Raw genomic sequence first — 18,747 nt, forward strand, 5'->3', positions numbered from 1 at the left:
TAGCACTCTTGTGATCAAAGTCATGTAGCTCAGCTTGCTGATTTGGCAGAAACCTAACCTGACAACAGCAAAAAAACCTAAAAGGTGATGACCATTTACCTGGATCCACCCCATGAAGCAGTTTTCCACACAGCTGTACAACGGCTCATGCTGCCTCGAGGGAAGGGAGCAAAGGCATTACCCTCTCTCCAGTGAGCTCAGGCTGTAGTGGAGTACACGCTCCTGATGCATTCACATTGCTGGCATAACCTGATGTCTGCACAGGATGCCAGCACGAGAAGCAACCCCCCCTCCTCTCAGCTGTATTTTTCTGCTGGCATTGCACCCGGTGAGACACACCTAAACTAACATTGCAGAGTTAAATGACAAACACAGACAACGATACATTGCATTTCATACCATTTCAAAGCTAATTTAAAACATGCTTTCTACATTTTCTCATTAAATTGCAGGTATTGCTGGGATCTGTGGGACAGCAGCTCTCTGTCACACATACAAGCAAGGCGTGGTCTCTGAGCAGGGTCAGATTATGAATGATGTATGTCGGAGCAAAACAAGGGCCTAATGACTAATCCGCTGTGTGAGAGCCACTGTTCTGTCCTGACCTCTGCAGCGACAGCTCTTTGCTGGTGCACAGGCTGCAACAGAACAATTAAAATCAGTGTGAATGAAACATGAACAGCAATGTATATGGGAAAGCAACATAAAAGCAGTAAGGCAAGGGTTAAAAAAGTGACCTAGAACACAGCTGAGAGCAGTAAAACTGGTAAACACTGAGGGCTGTGCAGTGTAAACAGAGCAGAAGGCCTGTGCTCTGGGAACAGGAGGATGGCAGCTAGGTCAGAGTAAATTGTAAATGCCATCCCTGCCCCTGCTGTCACAAGAGGGAGGCAGAATGTAGCCATGGAGATACCCAAAATAAGGAAACCAATTGCAAAACAACCCTGCCTAAGATAAATAGCAGGTGAAGTAATCAAGAATTGGTGGGAAGCAACAGATTACATTAATATAACTCCTGACCAGTAATGACCCACCCAGGGAGCAGTTTGCCACCACCAACCCAGAGAATGCCAAGAGACAGTATGGGATCAACAGCAACAGTGATAACTGGACAGGGCGTGTTCTGTGGCACACAAGCCCTCCCAGCTGTACCATCTGGACACTGGTCTTGGACCTATCAAGTATGCAAGTGTGAGAAAATCATAGAAACATAGAATATTCTTGAGTTGGAAGGGACCCATCAGGATCATCGAGTCCAACTCCTGTACCTGCACAGGACACCACAACAATCACACCGTGTGCCCCAGAGTGTTGTCCAAATGTTTCTTGAACTTAGATGTGAGTGAAGCATGAGAGAAAATGATAATGTGGGCCCAAAGTCAGTTGTTTCTTTCTAAATAAATACTATCTTCCAGTTCCTTATGTCTCACACTGACAGGAAAATCAATCCACAAACACCAGAGGTTTATGTCCAAAAAAGAGACAGAGGAGTCCTATTACTTTATTTGAATAGGGGGAGACACCACGGAGCATTTCCCACGGGGTCTCTCAAATTTTTGGAGGGTGCAGCCTCCTATTTATCCTAATTTCCCAACCACATTTCCCTCTCTCTTTCCCCATTGGCTGAGGTACTCGAGAGGTACAGACTTCCCAAAATGCCTAATACCTAAGACTCCCTTCTAACGTATAATACCCCCCCCCCTTAATTTTAATTCTTACAGAACTTATGTTTCTTCCCATTGTTTCTTTCATCTCTCAATATCCAATTTCATTTATCAGCAGACCTATAGTTCATTTGTAAAGACAAATTTCTTTCCACTCATCAATCAGTGGAATCATTCCCATTGTTTCTTTTATCTCTCAGTACTAGTTTTATCTTCCAGCAGGCCCACAGCTTGTTTGTAAAGGCAAGCCCCTCGTTTCAACACTAAGCTCTGTTGAATTCCCACACCTTCAAGCCTCCCATGGGAATGAGGGAACAGTACCTGCTCCCAGCAGGTTACAACCTAGTGCCAAACAGGACACCTAGATGACCACCTGAGCAGCGGTCAGCCAGCCCAAAGGCGTGTGGACAGTGACGGGCATGGTCTGAGCGCGGCGCAGGCCGGGCCGGCCCTGGGCCGCTGAGCTGCCCCAGCCGCCGCCTGCCGCGGCCGCCGCGCGGGGTCTCGCGAGAGTGCCCGCTGCCCGTTGGTGACGGCGCGGGCGGGGCGGGGCGGGGCCGCTTTGAATCGCGGCGGGCCCGGGCCCGGCTGTGCCATGGCTCTGGAGCGGCCCGAGGGAAAGCGGGCTGGTGCTGATGGTCCCGGTGCCGCCACAGCCGCCGGCCCGAAGCGCGTCGAGGTGCCGCGGCCTCCCTCTATCGAGGAGTTTACCATTGTGAAGCCCATCAGCCGCGGCGCCTTCGGGAAGGTGTACCTGGGCCGCAAGGCGGGCCGGCTCTATGCAGTGAAGGTGAGGTGTCGCCGGGGTCGCGGCGCTGCCGCCTCCGCTCCCGAGCAGTCCCGTGCGGGAAAGGAGCGCCCCGAGGGGACGGGGAGGTGTGGCCCCGGCAGGAGCCCCCGGGTCTCGGCGAGAGGCCGCCGCTCGGGCACACCCGGTGCCCAGGGACGCGCTGTCAGCACGGCCGTGTCCCGCTCTCCCCTCGCTAAAGCCCTGGAGGGCTCGGTCAGGGGGCCTCTGATAACCACAGCTGCTTTTATAAGTACTCCAAAGAAGGGGAAATAACGACGAAAACCTTCTCAAGTGCCAGAGCGCTGCTGGCTTCTCGCTTGTAAACAGTTGCCGTAACTGAGCCCCCTCAGCTGCTGCACCTTCCCGGGGGCGAAAGCACCCCCTCTTGGGGGCAAGACGAAAATAAATTATAAAAAAAGTTCGTATTTTTAAAAAAAAAACAACAAAAACCGTTTTCTGTGTTGTTACACCAAGGACTAAAATCTAAGCTTGTCATTAGTAGGAACTTCGCCAATTATTTGTGCAAACTTGACTTTGTGATTAAAAGGATTATAACAAGCTGCACAGTACACAAAGAATAGGAAACGTAAAAAAAGTAATGCATAATAGGCATTTCTCTGCAGAGCTATATGTCTATACCTGGTTTTATCATTAACATTTTATGTTTAAAGCATTTGTGTACTCTGTTTTGTTTTTCAGGTCATGAAAAAAGCAGACATGATCAACAAGAATATGGTTCACCAGGTGCAGGCAGAGAGGGATGCGTTGGCTCTCAGTAAAAGTCCATTCATTGTGCACTTATACTACTCACTTCAGTCAGCAAACAACGTCTATTTAGTGAGTAAAAAAATGGCTGTGGTGTTTTATGGTAGTCTTGAAAATTGAGTATGTACTGTAGTGATATCTGAAAACATTTTTTTAATGGTATTCCTTAGTCACTTTTACATCTTTCTCAGAGTGGTTGAACAAGTAAAATATTTCTCTTCCTCTGGTATCTTTGGGCTCTTTCCACCCATGTTCCCCTCTTACAGGAGAAGCTTTTCTAATAGTTACTCTGTCTTAGGAATGTGTAGAAGTCTTAAGGAAAACAAGAAATCATTCTGTTCAAGCAGAATCCAAGTGACTGAAAGGTACTCCATGGCTCACTTAAAGGAAATCTATTTGACTTACTGCCTGTGGTCAAATTTTGTTTTGGCTGTTGGCCTACATGACAAGATGATAACTGTGTGGCAGAGCTAAGTACTGGTCTACACAGAGCACTGTGGAGCACAGCAGGACTTGTGTATGGCTTTATATACTGCCTCCACATAAGGATTCAGACTGTCTGCCAAATGTCTGGCACAATTTGTGTGGATTGCTGTAAGCACACACAGGGAACAGCTTGATGAAATTCAGAGATAAGGTTGCTATGCACTCCTATAATGCATTTTGAGTGTAAACAAAGGCTTCTTTTTCTGGAATCTCTGAAATGATGCATGGAGTAAAGGACTTCAGGGTGACAAATTTGTAAAGGAGATGCTAGAATCATGTCTGAGTGTGTGTGTGTATATATATATATATACACAGATATAATGAATAATATTGTATTTTGGAATGTAAGTACTGGTGAGATTTCATGACCAAAACCCCGTAAATGCACTCTTGGCATCAATGAGTGAGTTTCAGAAGCCCTGCTGACTTGTATTTTATTTTGAATATGACATGGGCCATCATAATGTGTCTGCATAATGGCTTATTTGGTGTGTGTATTCTTTTTACACTCTTTTTCACGTGTTTTAAATGCACAGTAGCTCTCACTGTTTGCGTTTTTGACAATTTGTACTTATTTCATAAAGCTTAGGTCTCAATTAAATGTTGTTTATAAATGATTGCAAGACAAAATACTGAGATACTTTGATTTGTATAGAACAGGTGGTCTTTGGCTTCAGGCCTTGAGTTTCACAGTACTTTGCATTTCATTTTCTGTAATATAGAAATACACAATGTTAAATTAAATATATATTAATATACTGATATAAATATGTTAAAATACATAATATTTAATATAGAAATATATAATATAGAATTTTTGCTGTAGTCAGCTCTCAAATAGCTGTACTCAGCTTTTTAATTAGCTTCTAAGAGTAATCTAGGCAAATAAAATAAGCAAATGGTCTACAGAAAGAAAATGTTTCATGTCTGCTGTTACTTGAAACTTTGGTTATTTTATCCAAGTGAAAAGTATTGTGTGGGAAATGAGGTTTGCACAAAGGTACTTCTATCTGCTTCTGCTCCTTGAAATAATATTTTTCTAGGGGTGAAAGTTACTTTGTATTCTACTTGCAATTTTGAAATGTGTTTTAAATTTAAAATGCTTGAATGACAGGTGATGGAGTACCTTATTGGTGGAGATGTCAAATCTCTTCTCCATATTTATGGATATTTTGATGAAGAAATGGCTGTTAAGTATATTTCCGAAGCAGCATTGGCTCTTGACTATCTTCATAGGCATGGAATAATCCACAGGTGAAATTTTTCTTTTTTTTTCTAACAAATAAGTATTTGGTAGTTTGGGGTTTTTTATTTTTCCACTCTAACACATAACGGTCGCCATTTCCTTGTGGCAGCTACCACAGGTACCTCATTTGCTAGAGCTCCTGGAAGCTCTTTTTGCACTTGTGCGCTGCAGCGATGTTGTGTAACAATGGCTAAAGTCAAATCTGTTCATGTGTGCTGAGCACACAAAAGCATGCTGCTTTCCCTTGCCAGCTCTTTCCCAGTCCAGTGGTGTATTAGCAGCTGTGATGGTTCAGGAACCCTCTGGGTACTGCACTGATGTGCCTGTAGGACAAAGGGACACTGACTACCCTAAAGCTCCCCCATAGTGAGAGTTCTTTTTGCATTCAGCAGTGCTACAGAGAACACACATGAAAACTTTTACTAGAGGTTTGCTTGTCACCTGTAGGAGCTGCACATTAGTAAATGTTATGATGGTGGTATTTGTGAAGATTACTTGTTGAGCCTGCTGAAACACAAAATTTGCAATTCTTGACATGCACACTGGTTTTTACAAAGCCTGAGATGTTTGTGCCATATTTAATGCTAAATATATTTAATTCTTTTAGTGTGTTCCACAAACTGGAATCTTCTGCTGGCTAAGAGATGTTACTGTGAAACAGCTCTAACCAATGTTTTGTATTGAGTGTTTCTGGTCAGTTCACTTTTAGTGTTACTCAGTGCTCTTTTTGCTGACTTCAACTATATTCATATTTTCAGAGATTTGAAGCCAGACAATATGCTAATTTCTAATCAGGGACATATAAAGTTGACAGACTTTGGGCTATCCAGAGTTACTCTGAACAGAGGTAAGAGTTGTCCCTATCCTTTCAGTTATATTAAAATGTATTTTTGGGTCACATTTCTGTGTTCTTGAATGCTTTGCATCCCTGTAGAGGATGTCTGCTGCATTTAAATGCACAGTAGCTCTCACTGTTTGCGTTTTTGACAATTTGTACTTATTTCATAAAGCTTAGGTCTGATGCAGCTTTCAATTGAATAAATGTACATGCTGGAGTAATACCTGATTTCTCATAGGTAGGTACTGATTAGCTATGTGCTAGTAAAGGGTCTGCTCTTTGCATTGCAGTTTGGAAGGTAAAATATTTATTCTTTGGGACAAGGGTGTATGAAATATGATCTGGAGCCCTTTCTTTGGAGGGATATGGATTTCAAAGTTTTCTGAAGTCCGCTAGGAGATTTCAATGGGTGAATGAGTAATTCTGGATTGTTCCTGTTTCTCTGATTACTTCTGCCCTTCAGTTCATGTCTCTCAGTCCTTGTATATATTAGTTTCCAATAAATTAACTGGGACATTCCAGACATTAATTTGAGGGACGGGAGAAGGTGCTAAGTCCTTAACAGAAGATTAGATCAGTGCTTCGGCATCTGAACATTCTCTTTTCAAGTAGCAGAAAATATAGCTGAATAGTCATGACTGTCTGGCACAGGCTGCAGGTCTTAAGGTGAATAGCCAATTTCTGAACTGGTTTGTACCTCCTAAGCCAGATCATCCAAACTTACGCTGCACAGCACCAGTTTACATTTTTCGAGACAGCTGCTGGAGGGTGCATCCTTTTTATGTAGTTAAAGGAATGTAGAAATTCAGAGTTGTCTGTGGAGTTTGATTCATGGTTTTAAGAATATAAAGGAAAATCCTAAGTATTCTGTATTTTTTTTGATATACTGCTTTAACTGATGTTCTAATGGGACAGGTTATTGTGTCTAGTTGAACATTATATGGAAGCTTTAAAGCTACTTACTGCTAGTGAGCAAAAAAAGGTAACCAAGGTTGAATTTTCACCTAAGAAAAAATCTTCTGTAGCTTTTTTGAGATGTCTTTTGGAGAGTGTTATGATCCAGTTTTAAGGTTCTTAAAAATGCCTCTGCCTGAATTAAGGTGCAAATGAGACCATATGCCAGTGACATAGTAAAGGTTTTATTTGATGTTAAATATGAGAGAGAAAGAAGAAAGAAGTAGAAAATAGGTGGAGGGGACAGAAAGAGTGACAGGGACAGAATAAGGAAAATATCATCACTCTGTGGATCCCGACAATGTCTCCAGCTGGTCTCTTGGTGGTGGAGGTCCCCCCAAAAGGCACAGAGTCTGATGGGTATATGTGCTCAGGCTAGGTGGGCATGTCTGGCCATGGCCCCCTGGAGGTGGGGGGCCAGTCTCTCACAGCAGACTCTGGGTCTGTTGCACCACGTGCAGTCCTGTGGGGCAAATCCTCTCACATAAATGTCCTGTGGATGTGCCCTGTGGGGTTGGGGCTTCCACAGCTGGGCTGGTTTGTGTAATCGGAGGATGGCTGTTTATTGCCTCTCACCAGAGGTTGCACCATGCACCCAAAACCTCCTCCTTCCCCCTCGGTTGGGGGGAGTCTGTGTAAACCTGGCTTCTGTGAGCTGTGCTCTCCCCCCACCCCAAACTCAGCTGGGGACAGTTGTAGCTGGTGGCTTTGGCCTTTTGCAGATGCATACCTTTCCCTCAGCTGATATCAAATTAGAAAATGTAATGCTTTTAGCACAGTATGTTGGAAAAGAAATAGGACTTCTACAACTTCTGTATGTATAAATTTATGGATGTATAGGAAAAAACAGCTTGGGTTGAGTAAGAATGTACAGGTAAGTCTTCAATTGAGTATGTGACTAAATTTTTTCTTCCTCTTCATGAAACTGAAGTAAATGTCTGTAACTTTGCCTTTGTTTAATATCAAAATGAAAACCTTACCTATTTGATTTTGGGTTTTTTCTCTGTAGAGATAAATATGATAGATATCCTTACTACCCCATCAATGGCAAAGCCAAAACAAGACTACTCACGTACTCCAGGACAATTGTTGTCTCTTATCAGTTCTCTGGGCTTTGTAAGTAATTTTCACTGTCTTTGAAGTACTTTATCCTTTTAGTTTATTTGCTATCTTAAATTCAGTATGGATTTCAATTAATTCAGTAATTAATTAAATTCAATAATTCTTGCATCTCTTTTGGAAGCTGTTGAAATTACTTACGATATGTTTAGAGTACTTTGAAGTTATGAAGTGATTACCTTGGACTGTATTTTGAATTGCTGACTTATAAATGGGCATGGCCAAGCTCCAATGCAAATATAATAAAGAATGGGTGAAGTTACACTCTCACTCCTAGATTGAGAATTTGTTCAGACTCCATTAACTTTTAACTGTGCTTCTTTCTGCTTGTTAGTATACTCCTCCTGTTGGAATGAAAGTGCCAGGGCACAATTCAAGTCAATCATCTGACAGTCTGCATGGAGTGGTTTCTCCTATACCTATGGCCCACAAGCAAAATACCCCTCTTTCAACTAAATTGTTCAAAACACGTGAGTATACCAGGCCTTGTGCTGAGGAATACTCTGGCTGTAAGGTTGTGGTCTTTTTATTTTATGTGAGTAGTTTGGACCCACTTCATAAAAAGTGTGATTTCGTTGGTGTCTTGCTGTCCAACATTCCTCCAGTGCCTTACATCTGACATGTGTTCACTGGCTCTACTTATGTCATCTTTTGAAGTGGTTTTGTTTGGTTGTATTTTTTTCAAACTATGACCCCTGAATTCAAAATTATCATTTAACATTTTGCAGAAATAGTGTCAGTTCTTGGCATATTTTCACTGAAAATTGTTTAATGTAGTATGGTTTCATTTAAATTGTCTTATCTTGCTGCTTTCTCATTTCTAACCTGAAATGAGAAAGAAGGCAACTATGCTGCTATTGTTTGTACTGCTTTTACATTCTTGGCAAGTCCCTAATTCCAAAAATGCGTGAATTGACTGCAGGAGAGATGACAAGAGAAATTGTTGTCACACATAGCGTTCCATAGCTTCCTTTGATGTGAAAGCTTAACATAGTGTGAAGTCAGTCAGTATTTGTTGTCTGTATCAACATTTGAATTTTTTTTTTCTCTTAAGATCTGGATAATCCTCAATTGACACCTGTGATGCCGGTGAGAAGTTTAACTCCTACTCTGCTTCAGTCAAGAAAAAGGTTTGGTACCTCCAGTGCCAGTAGTCAGTCTCACACATACCTGTCCAGTGTGGAATCAGAAAACTGCAGCAGCCCTAAGTGGGAGAAAGATGTAGAGGTCAGGACTGTTTCATCTTCCCACTCTCAATTAAAATTAGTTTGTACTTGTGTATGCAGTGTTGCAAACGTCTTCTACTTACTTGCCGCAGTTATTTCAAGTGTTGAGAAACTTTCCTAGAGTAGAAGCAACAGGGGTTATGATTCCTGTTGAGGAGGGTTTTGGATCAAACTGATATAACCTTTTTCTTCGAACAAATATTAGTCCTCTGCAATATAACAGGAAAAGCAAATGCTATTGAGCCTGCAACAAAGGAGTGAAAGAGAAGGCTTCACTGACCATCACTGGTTTAGCCCTATCCTGCACAAGGTGGGCATTGCTGGGAGCAGTGGCTATTTGGAAGCTGATCTTATCCCTATAGCTTTATTTGCTCAGCATTGCAGACAAAAGAATTTCTTTAAAAGGTAGAACTTGAGAAAATAATAAAATACAGTTCAAACTTCTACTAGCTCTTAAACTTGAAAGAGTTTAATGATTTTATTACTGAAGGGTTTTGTATCAACTAATCTAACACCAATAATTACAGCTGATAATATTTTATCCTAAAATATTTTATCCTATTTTAAACTGTTATTGAAATTCTGCACAAACACAGACCTAAAAGAAAATGCTGCTGTGCTATGTAGTTCCTTGCCATGATTCCTATTTAGAGCATACAAAACAACTTACATTTAAAACAATTTATTATTCTGTATCTATCTGTTTCTTAGGCCTTGGTTTTGGTATTGTACTATCAAAACATTAGTAATATCAGATTTTCCTTTTGTCATCTCTGACGTGTAATATACCACAGGGTAGTATGATGGGATTCTTTCCTTTGGACTTTCTTGGAAATGGAAAACTTCGTAGCTTAACTTCTTAACATAAAATCACTAATAAAGCTTCAATTGCTCTATTGTTTCATCCTTAGGCATTTAAAAATACAGCATTTTCTATTGTATTCCAGCAAGCTTATTTTATGTTCTTAAAAGAAGCCCAATTATCAAGTTACCCTTATTTGGTTTTGACTTTTGTATTTTGAAGTATGGTTTTTCACTGGTAGTAGTTAGAAAGAATGAATAATGCTTGCAAATCTGCATTTCATTATGGAGGTTGTAATAAAGTATTTCACATGTATTAAACATTGCTATAGTGCTGTAATTGTATTTTTCTTGATACTCAAAACTTAATGTGCTCCTTTGCAGCAAAGTGAAGATCAACCTTGTTCTACAACATGCAAAACCAGTAACAGTGGGTCAGCTCTCCTTTCAAATGTTATGTTGCCAAATAGCAAAGGTATTGAAGTTTTAAAGAAAAAAGAACTTGAGTCTGCCATTTCTCCCATTTGCAGCAATGATTCTGGCAGTAGGCAGAAGCTGGGAAGTGAACATTTGAATATAGCAGATACTCCCGTGGGCACTCTGGGTGTGAAAGGCATAGTGAGAAAGTGTATTTCTGAAAATAAGATTTGGAAAGAAAAAGTCTTTGTAAATAAAAGAGACATGACTAATGAAACAGCAGAGACTTCCAGTCTACAACAGTCACCTTCAAGGCAGAATGAGCCTGTCAAAGAGGAAGAAATGTTTGAAAAGCCAGGTGTAAAAAGAAGCTTTGAATCAGTTGACACTAGTCCTTGTCAGGAACTTAACTATGTTAAAAAAAGCAATGCAGAATATAAACGTGGCTGTCAGATCTCTGAATTTCCAGCAAACAAAGGGACAGGTTTGACAACCGAAATTCAGTCCTTAATGCTTTGTAATGATGGATGCCTGTGTGACACCTGCAAAAGCAAGGAAGAAGTTAAGAGTTTTATTAATAACCAGGAAACAGTAGAAAGATTGCTTACTCCAACTGTAGCCAAAAATCTTCTGTGTGATCTGGATGCAGACTGTGGAAAGGATGATGAAAAGGAGTACATGAACTCAAGTTTTTTAGGCACTGACGATGAAAAACCTTTGGAAGTCTTCAGTGCAGATTCTGACTTACTTCCTGAAGTGTCTGTTACAGAAAGCCATCTAGAAAAGCAGCTTTTAGATTTGGACAAAAGTGTTAAAGACCTCTCCTTTGAGGAACCAAAACCTGAAGCTGTGCTAATAACATCATCAGAGTCCCGAGATGCCTCGCAGATCGGAGAGGGGTCACATACAGTCCAGGACTGCAAGCCATTACATCAGAGAAAGGATAATAACCAGAAACACATGGAAGAAACTTACCTTGACACAGTATCTTCTCCTTCAGAAAAGATGATGGAAGCACTGAGTCTCTTAAAAAAAAATGCTGTTGTTTTTCGGAGTTATAATAGTCCAATCAATATATCTAATGTATCTGATCCATGTAGCATGGCTTCCTTAGATATAATGGATCTTTCACCTGCTTGCAGTGGCTCTTACCCAACAGCTATCACTCCATTACAGAAAGGAAGACCATATCAGGTCTATCAGGTAGGTAAGGAGACAGGTAGAAACTTTGTGCGTGCATTGGACATTAGGGACCTGAAATTATTTCAGGTAATAAAAATTATTTCAGTTGTAAATTCAGGGAAAACTTGAGTAGTTTGAGGTAGTCTCAAAATTACCTTTGCAGACAGGGTTCATTTACTGCACTTGTGTGGCCAACATGATAATTTCTGTAAGAGTTTAGCAGTAGCTTTGTGTTCACTGTTTGCCTTTGGCTCAACATGCATTGACTGTCCATCCCTGAGACATCTTTGTAGTTACAGTGAACAAAGCCTGTGCTGTTTTGTCTCATTCTGCTTCTAGTGCAGTGTAGTGTTTACTGTGAGCATTATAGGTTGTGTAATGTAATGGGAAGTCTTTGATTATTTTTTATCGTTTTTCATCCTGCACCCTTCCCAGGACAGTCTGTAAATGCTGTTCAGCTGCTCCTAACTGCCACTGTACCTGCTACTTTCTCTTTTTTTATGCTGGTAAAAGTGATGGTGTAATGTATACTGTCAGATGCCAGTTAAAAGCCTATTACAAAGATTGATGTAAACAGTGATAGCTGCTGTGGATGTGACACTGGAGGAAGAACTTAGGGAAAAGTTTCTCAAACAGTAGGCATCTTTATGCTTCAAGACTGTTGAGATAAAGCAATGGAAGCACATTTCACACATACTTTTCAGGGAATGTTTTGTAACTTGTTCTTGACTTGAACTTAAGTATCAATTATTACATCCATGACTAAACCTGGAGATGGGAGTTTCTGAGCTGGTTTTGTTTGACATCTGAAATCTTTGTCCCATCTTTTAAGACCCCTCTTCGGGGGGATGCTGGCACACCATACAGGACTCCAAAGAGTGTTAGAAGAGGAGCTGCCCCTGTAGAAGGTGAACGCATCCTGGGGACCCCAGACTACCTGGCTCCTGAGCTGCTTTTGACACAGCCTCATGGTAAGACAAACCAGCCATTTGTAAGTACTTGAAAGGTGACATCTTTACATTTCTAAATGTCACTAGAACTGTAAACCCTTCAAGCAGTAAGATTGGGAATTCTTCAAAAATAGCTAGTGCGAAGCTTTTGCCATCATGAATGGCTGTGTTTGCTTCAGCTGCTCCTTCCATTCATTTACTGCTTTCTTATAACTAGAGGTCTTGGTAGTCCATCAGTCTTGCTTGCTGCCAATCAGCATTGGAAGCTGCTTTGGCAGCCTGAGACCTGTATGTGGCTTAGGAGTAACAACTTGGTCATCCTGAGTGTCCTTAAAGATTCTTTGGGATGGGAAAGGAGGAACTTAGTGAAATTTTGGAGTGACAGGATTATGCCTCCAATTATTTTTAGAATGTCTTCTGTGTTTATTGATATTGAAGTGTTATGTGAAGCTAGACAATTTAATGAAGTTGCCTTAAAATCAGTTGAGTTGAGTGACCTCATGAAACACTTCAGACATCTGACAGGATCTTCTATATAAGGGTGCAGCAGTAGCCATCAGATTTTTGGAGATTGGTTTGTTTGTTTGTTTTCAAAATACTGTACTAAAATAGCACAACTTTGAAGGGCATAAATTTTTGTCTCAAATTCTGAGATGCACTGAGATTAACAAAAAGTCTGAAATGGTTTTCTGCTAACTTGCAAGAAGCATTAACAAAAATTAAATGCAGCGTGTCTATCTCCTATACAGTTGTTGAGGTATAATTGCACTTTATTTCCCTGTCAAAAGTATGCAACTATTTTGTAGAGCTACAAGTCTTGGGAAAATTATATGAGAGAGAGACCTTAATTGAGAGGTATCCTGTGGAACAATAAAATTCTGCTAATATAAATTAACTGAAACTCCATGAAGAGATTTAGCAATTTAAAATTTCAGAGTGTAAAAACTCTGAAAATACTAAACATATGTAGTTGTTGTTTTGCACTTCCATTTAGGATTCCTGGTTATCTGGCAGATGTTGAAACTGAATAATATTTTGGAAATGTAGTCAGTGCTACTTAGACAATGTGAAACTTGGTCACAATGTGATTTCTCTGTGGTTACTGGGTTTTCGGGACTTCAGTGAAAACTTGCAGAGTCTGGGGTTTATGTCAGGAAATTACAAATCTCCCATTACTTTCAGCAAAGCCAAAGGGTTTTTGGAACTCCAAATTTTCCCTCACTAAATATTTCACATGCTGAGATGCTTGTAAATGTACTTTTAATCCTAAATTAATTGTGTTACAAAACTATTTTATTTTTGTTTCTGACTTAGATTTAACATTACCATCTTTCTTTATTGTGGAATACCACCTTAGAAAAATATCTTCATTCCTATGCCTTCATATCGTACTTGATATTCAATGTTCATATTTGTTATGGCTTTTTGGCAATAATTGTAATATTTTTACTTCATTGTCTTTTCATATGCAGGGAGTCTCATCTCTGGTGAGTTTTCTATATTCTGTGCAGAACTGAAGTGTTCAGTGTAACTGAACAGTCAAAGTATAACTGGATTACAATTTCTGAGAACACTGTTTGGGTGAACAATGTTTCTATATAGAAAGACCTCCACATAAAAATGTGTGATGCTCACAAGAGTCAGGAAACATCAGTATTAGTGTGACTAAGCTATCAGGAATCACACATGTAAGCAGGTACTTCAGAAAGAAAGTCAGCATTCTGAAATTGTGTAACAGGAGGTAAAGCCAGAGACTCTTTTTCTCATTGCTGCCTTTCACTTTATTGCAGTCAGTCTGATTTACTTTGTCTCTGGGCGAGGAAGGCTCAGGTGCTCAAGGCTTGGTGTTATTGCTTCTTTCAAATTGCAGAATCACAGAGTATCCCAAGTTGGAAGGGACCCACAAGGATTGAGTCCAACTCCTGCCCTGTACAGGGCAGCCCCAAAAGTCACACCTGTGCCTGAGAGCATTATCCAAATGCTTCTTGAACCCTTGTCAGGCTTGGTGCTGTGACCACTTCCCTGGGGAGCTGTTCCAGTGCCCAACCACTGTCTGGGTGAAAAAGCTTTTCCTAATATCCCACCTAAACATCCCCTGGCACAGCTTCATGCTGTCCTTGGGTCCTGTTTAGCAGGGATATGGTAGCAGTTAATCTAATTTTAGTTAGACTTTGTGTGGGAAAAATTGCTGCTGAAACTTGGTTATTACATTGTTCAGAGTTGTGATCTTATTAGACTTTGACTGGAGCTGGGAGTATTTTACTGAACATTCAAGTACTCTAACAACAGTGGATGTGAACTCAATGCTTTGATGTGCTTAGCTTGGTGGGGCACTCTTACTGCTGCTAAAAGTTGCTAAAAGTGTATTTATTAAATTACTGGTAAAACACTTTGGTTTTCAGCATTTCTAAACATTACTAAACAGTAGTCTTTGTGAAATGGCTCAAAACATTCATTTTCTTGGAGGTGTCTTAGGTTCTTTTATATGCCAGAAAAGCCAAGAACAATTAGATTTAGTTCAATTTTTTTTTTTTTTTAACAGCAATTGTGGCATCTATTCTTTTTACAGTGGAGTGGGCATGGCTTGAAGATGCAGAAAGCTTAGAATGCATGCAGTGGTGTCTGGGATTGCTTTGGCTGCTTGTTTTGATGTAGATAATTAAGAGATTGGCAAAAGGAACAAACCCCTGGAAAGTGGAAAACCAGAACCATGTAATTACAGAGCAGAGATAGCTAGTAACTACACATTGCCCCAGTCAATTCAGTGTATTGGAAGGTAATGCCAGCTTCATGTGTGCTGGCTCGTTTCTGCAAGCTGTCTTCATGATGTTCACAATAATTTAGACAAATGAAAATTAGATTCAATAGTTTGAAGTTTGGGAGACTTTTTAAAGAACCGAGAGAGAGGCACAGGCGGCAACATGGAGTGTTCATCCAGACTCTAGAGCAGTCACGAGGCATCTGTTTCTTATCACAAAACAATCTCTTGAAGAGATTCTTGAACAATCTCTGATTTCTCTGTGATGGGAGTTGATAATTAGACTGTTACTAAGAGCCCTTTGGTTTTATCAGTAAACCCCAGTGTTATCTATATTGAATTAAGGAGCAGAGTGGCTTTAAAAAGCCTTTTAATATTTCTAATCTGCATGAATATTAAATACAACTTGTTTTGTCTCTTCATAATTTTCAAGAAACTTGCAGAATTTAAACAGTCCTCAGTTTCTGCTAGTCTTCAAGTCTTTGCAAGTGTCATTTGTGTAAGTGTAATGATGTGGATTTATTTTACCAGGTTCTGCTGTGGACTGGTGGGCCCTTGGAGTTTGTCTGTTTGAGTTTCTAACTGGAATTCCACCTTTTAATGATGAAACCCCAACACAGGTCTTCCAAAATATTTTGAAAAGAGGTAATCTGTTTCATTAATCATGGTAACTGTGCATTTCCAACATTTTATGGTTTGAGTTAGCAATTCATTTGTATCTTTGTCTGTAGATATTCCCTGGCCTGAGGGTGAAGAAAAGCTGTCTGATAATGCCCAAAATGCAATAGATATTCTTCTAACAATTGACACTACTAAGAGAGCTGGACTGAAGGGTTAGTATTAAAATTGTTCTTTGCAACTAATTGCAAATTTCGAAGTGGTGATCTCCTGAAACTTAGACTAATAAACTTCAATGCCTAACTAGGTTCCATGTATAGTACCACAGAACTTAACAAGTTGTGGTATTTTCTGTATTGCTTGGGGGGCTTTTCCTTTTTGAACAAGGTAATTCTGGGGGTGGGTTGTTTTGTTGATTTTTTTGGGGTGTTTTTTTAGATTGAACTTCTGTTTTGCTTTACTGCTGTTCTGCTATGCATTTTTAGTGTTTGACATCTGATGTACCAAAGTTTTCTCTTATCTAATTGGTATTTAGAATTTTTAACCTAAATGACATTGGGAACTTTGATTAAAAGATGATTGTTTGGGAGAGAAGCCTCCTACAACAAACAGTTAATTCAGAGAGAGTGTTTTTTTTCTTAGGAATCAGCCTGTCTTTGCTGAATGCATAGAAGAATACGAAGTTGGACAATACTTGCTATACAAAGTTTGCTTTTTTTTCCCTTGTAGAAGGGCTTAAACATTTGCTATTGTTAACAGTGGCTATGTTTTATTTTTAAAAAGTTGATAACATGAAAGAAATTTAGAGTGAGATATTTTGGAAATAGAGAAAGAAGTCACTACAGAAGGAAATTACTATGGAAATGCTTACACATAAAGAGACTAAATACTAGAAGCTGAAATCAAACCAAATCAAATTAGTGAAGGCACAGGATTATGAATTAAGATTATGTCAACAGAAAATCCTGTGGTGTTAGTATTTCCCAAAAAGCAATTTGAAAATGTTTTAGTTAAACACAAGTTATTGTCTTTATTTCTGGATTTTAGAGTGAAATCTAATTGCCTGTCAAGGACAGAAATTTAAAATAGATGACATAATTATTTCTTCCACTCTGACCTTCTTCGACAGTCATTCTTTGTCAAGACTTAAACTATATCTGGCCTCTTTGTCCAATTTATAGTCCACTGAAGGGAAGCTGGATGAGTAGTTTTTAGGACAACCGTTCAGTTTTTCTCATATCTAAGTTTCCATCACTGTCATCTTCTCTCCCCTCTCCAAGATGTGTGCTCTCCCTTTTATTGCTACAGCATGAAGCCTTTTGCACTGGGAAATCCCAGTTATGTTGTGCTGCTGTGCTTCTCTAAGTTCAATCTTTCTGGGTAAGAGCAGCTTTAAAGCCACCTTTGGCTCTGTGCACTGTGTGGAACAGGTTCCCTGGATGGGGCTGGCAGTTACTTGTCATGCCAACAGTTTGATCCTACTAAAGTTGGGGATAATCAAAGCCCAGTTGCAATTTACACTTCTATGAACCTCTAAAAAGTAATATAGAGCAAATCTACTGACAGTTATAGATGAGGGAACAAAGTCACTATGGGGCTTGGACATAAGTAAGTTTATAATGCTTATGTGAACTTCTGTTTCAGAGCTGAAGCATCACCCCCTCTTTCACGGGGTGGACTGGGATAATCTCCAGAATCAAACTATGCCATTTATACCTCAACCGGATGATGAGACTGATACCTCTTACTTTGATGCTAGAAACAATGCTCAGCACCTGACTGTGTCTGGATTTAGCTTATAGCATCAAGATAAGTGAACATTCTCTGTGGTTTTGCACACTTACAGGTTGTCTTGTAACCCTAGTTTGGTCTTAGCTAAGTTTCCTGGCCAAATTTAGTGTGTTTCAAGTTACCAGTCTATTTTTATTATAGCTTCCTTTATTGTAAAGTGAAACTGCTGTATGAAACTGGTATCAAGTGCCTTCATCCTACTTTTTATCTCACTGCACCTTACTAAGAGGCCAGACCATTGTGTTTCTTGGAGCTAATAACTCTTGGCAATAATGGGGCTTTTTAATAGCAATGAATTATTCCAGTTAGGAAGTGTGGCATTATTTCCCAGCTAAACGTAATATGGAAAGGATATAAATGAATTCTAATTGTATCTAATTAATAACTTACCTATTGGTAAGTTCAGTGTGGTGACAGGCTGGGTTGGGAGCAGTCCTTTCTGATCAGTGTGAATATATAGCCACTGTGCAAAACTAGTCATTTCTATTCAAGATGGAAAATTGAAATCTTAATGTAGCATTGAAATGTCTTGTCTTCTGTTTATCTTATTCCCCAGAAGGGACAAGAAGATACAAAAGTATTCCAAGTTAACACAGCTAGAAGTGGCACGTGAGACTGGCAGTAGTTCCTCTGGTTATTATCCTTCCCTGGAGAAATGGGACAGGGAATGGATACTTGGGGCAAGTCTGTTAAACAACTGCTCTGCTCAAATTGTTGCATTGTAGCCACCTGGGCTGTAGGCAACTGGACTGAACATACATTTTAGTAGTAACTGGTTTTATATAAAAAATGCCCAGTGTGTATGTGCTCACTTGTGTCAGATGACAAGTGACAGGTGATTTTTCTGTTTTCTGACAAGTAGTATTCATACTGAAGCTGCCAAATATTAAAGACCATAATGTATTGCAGACTAACAGACTGTTCTGTAAACTCACAGCCAGAGACTGGGTTTTGACTAGAACATAAGATAGAAGTGTATATTCTGTATTATAAACCTGAATTAGGGGGAAGTATATTTAAATTTATCTTTAAATGCAATACAAAGCTTCCATCTGCTAGGTTCTAGAAGTTTATTTGTAGATAATCCTGTTTAAATAATCTTCAGTATTTTTCTTGCATAGATACCTCTAACTTAAAGAAGA

At 39.8% G+C, this 18,747-nt stretch overlaps 1 protein-coding gene across 2 annotated transcripts; it reads left to right on the plus strand.

The window, feature by feature from the left end:
- Window positions 1-4,819: 4,819 nt before the first annotated feature.
- Window positions 4,820-17,616, plus strand: MASTL (microtubule associated serine/threonine kinase like; the record flags this gene model as incomplete). Of its 2 annotated transcripts, none has more annotated exons than XM_082300045.1 (10): window positions 4,820-4,959; window positions 5,710-5,798; window positions 7,753-7,859; window positions 8,197-8,332; window positions 8,917-9,089; window positions 10,274-11,509; window positions 12,321-12,483; window positions 15,728-15,841; window positions 15,928-16,029; window positions 17,459-17,616. In XM_082300045.1, the coding sequence occupies exons 1-10, from the start codon at window positions 4,823-4,825 to the stop codon at window positions 17,614-17,616; spliced, it is 2,415 nt and encodes an 804-aa protein (XP_082156171.1). In that variant the 5' UTR covers window positions 4,820-4,822. The 2 variants fall into 2 exon arrangements, with proteins under 2 accessions (XP_082156171.1, XP_082156172.1); XM_082300046.1 differs by having other exon boundaries at window positions 12,321-12,459.
- Between the last annotated feature and the right edge of the window lie 1,131 nt (window positions 17,617-18,747).

The sequence above is a fragment of the Coloeus monedula genome (assembly GCF_965178545.1).
Source record: "Coloeus monedula genome assembly, chromosome: 1".
Classification (NCBI taxonomy): Eukaryota; Metazoa; Chordata; class Aves; order Passeriformes; family Corvidae; genus Coloeus; species Coloeus monedula.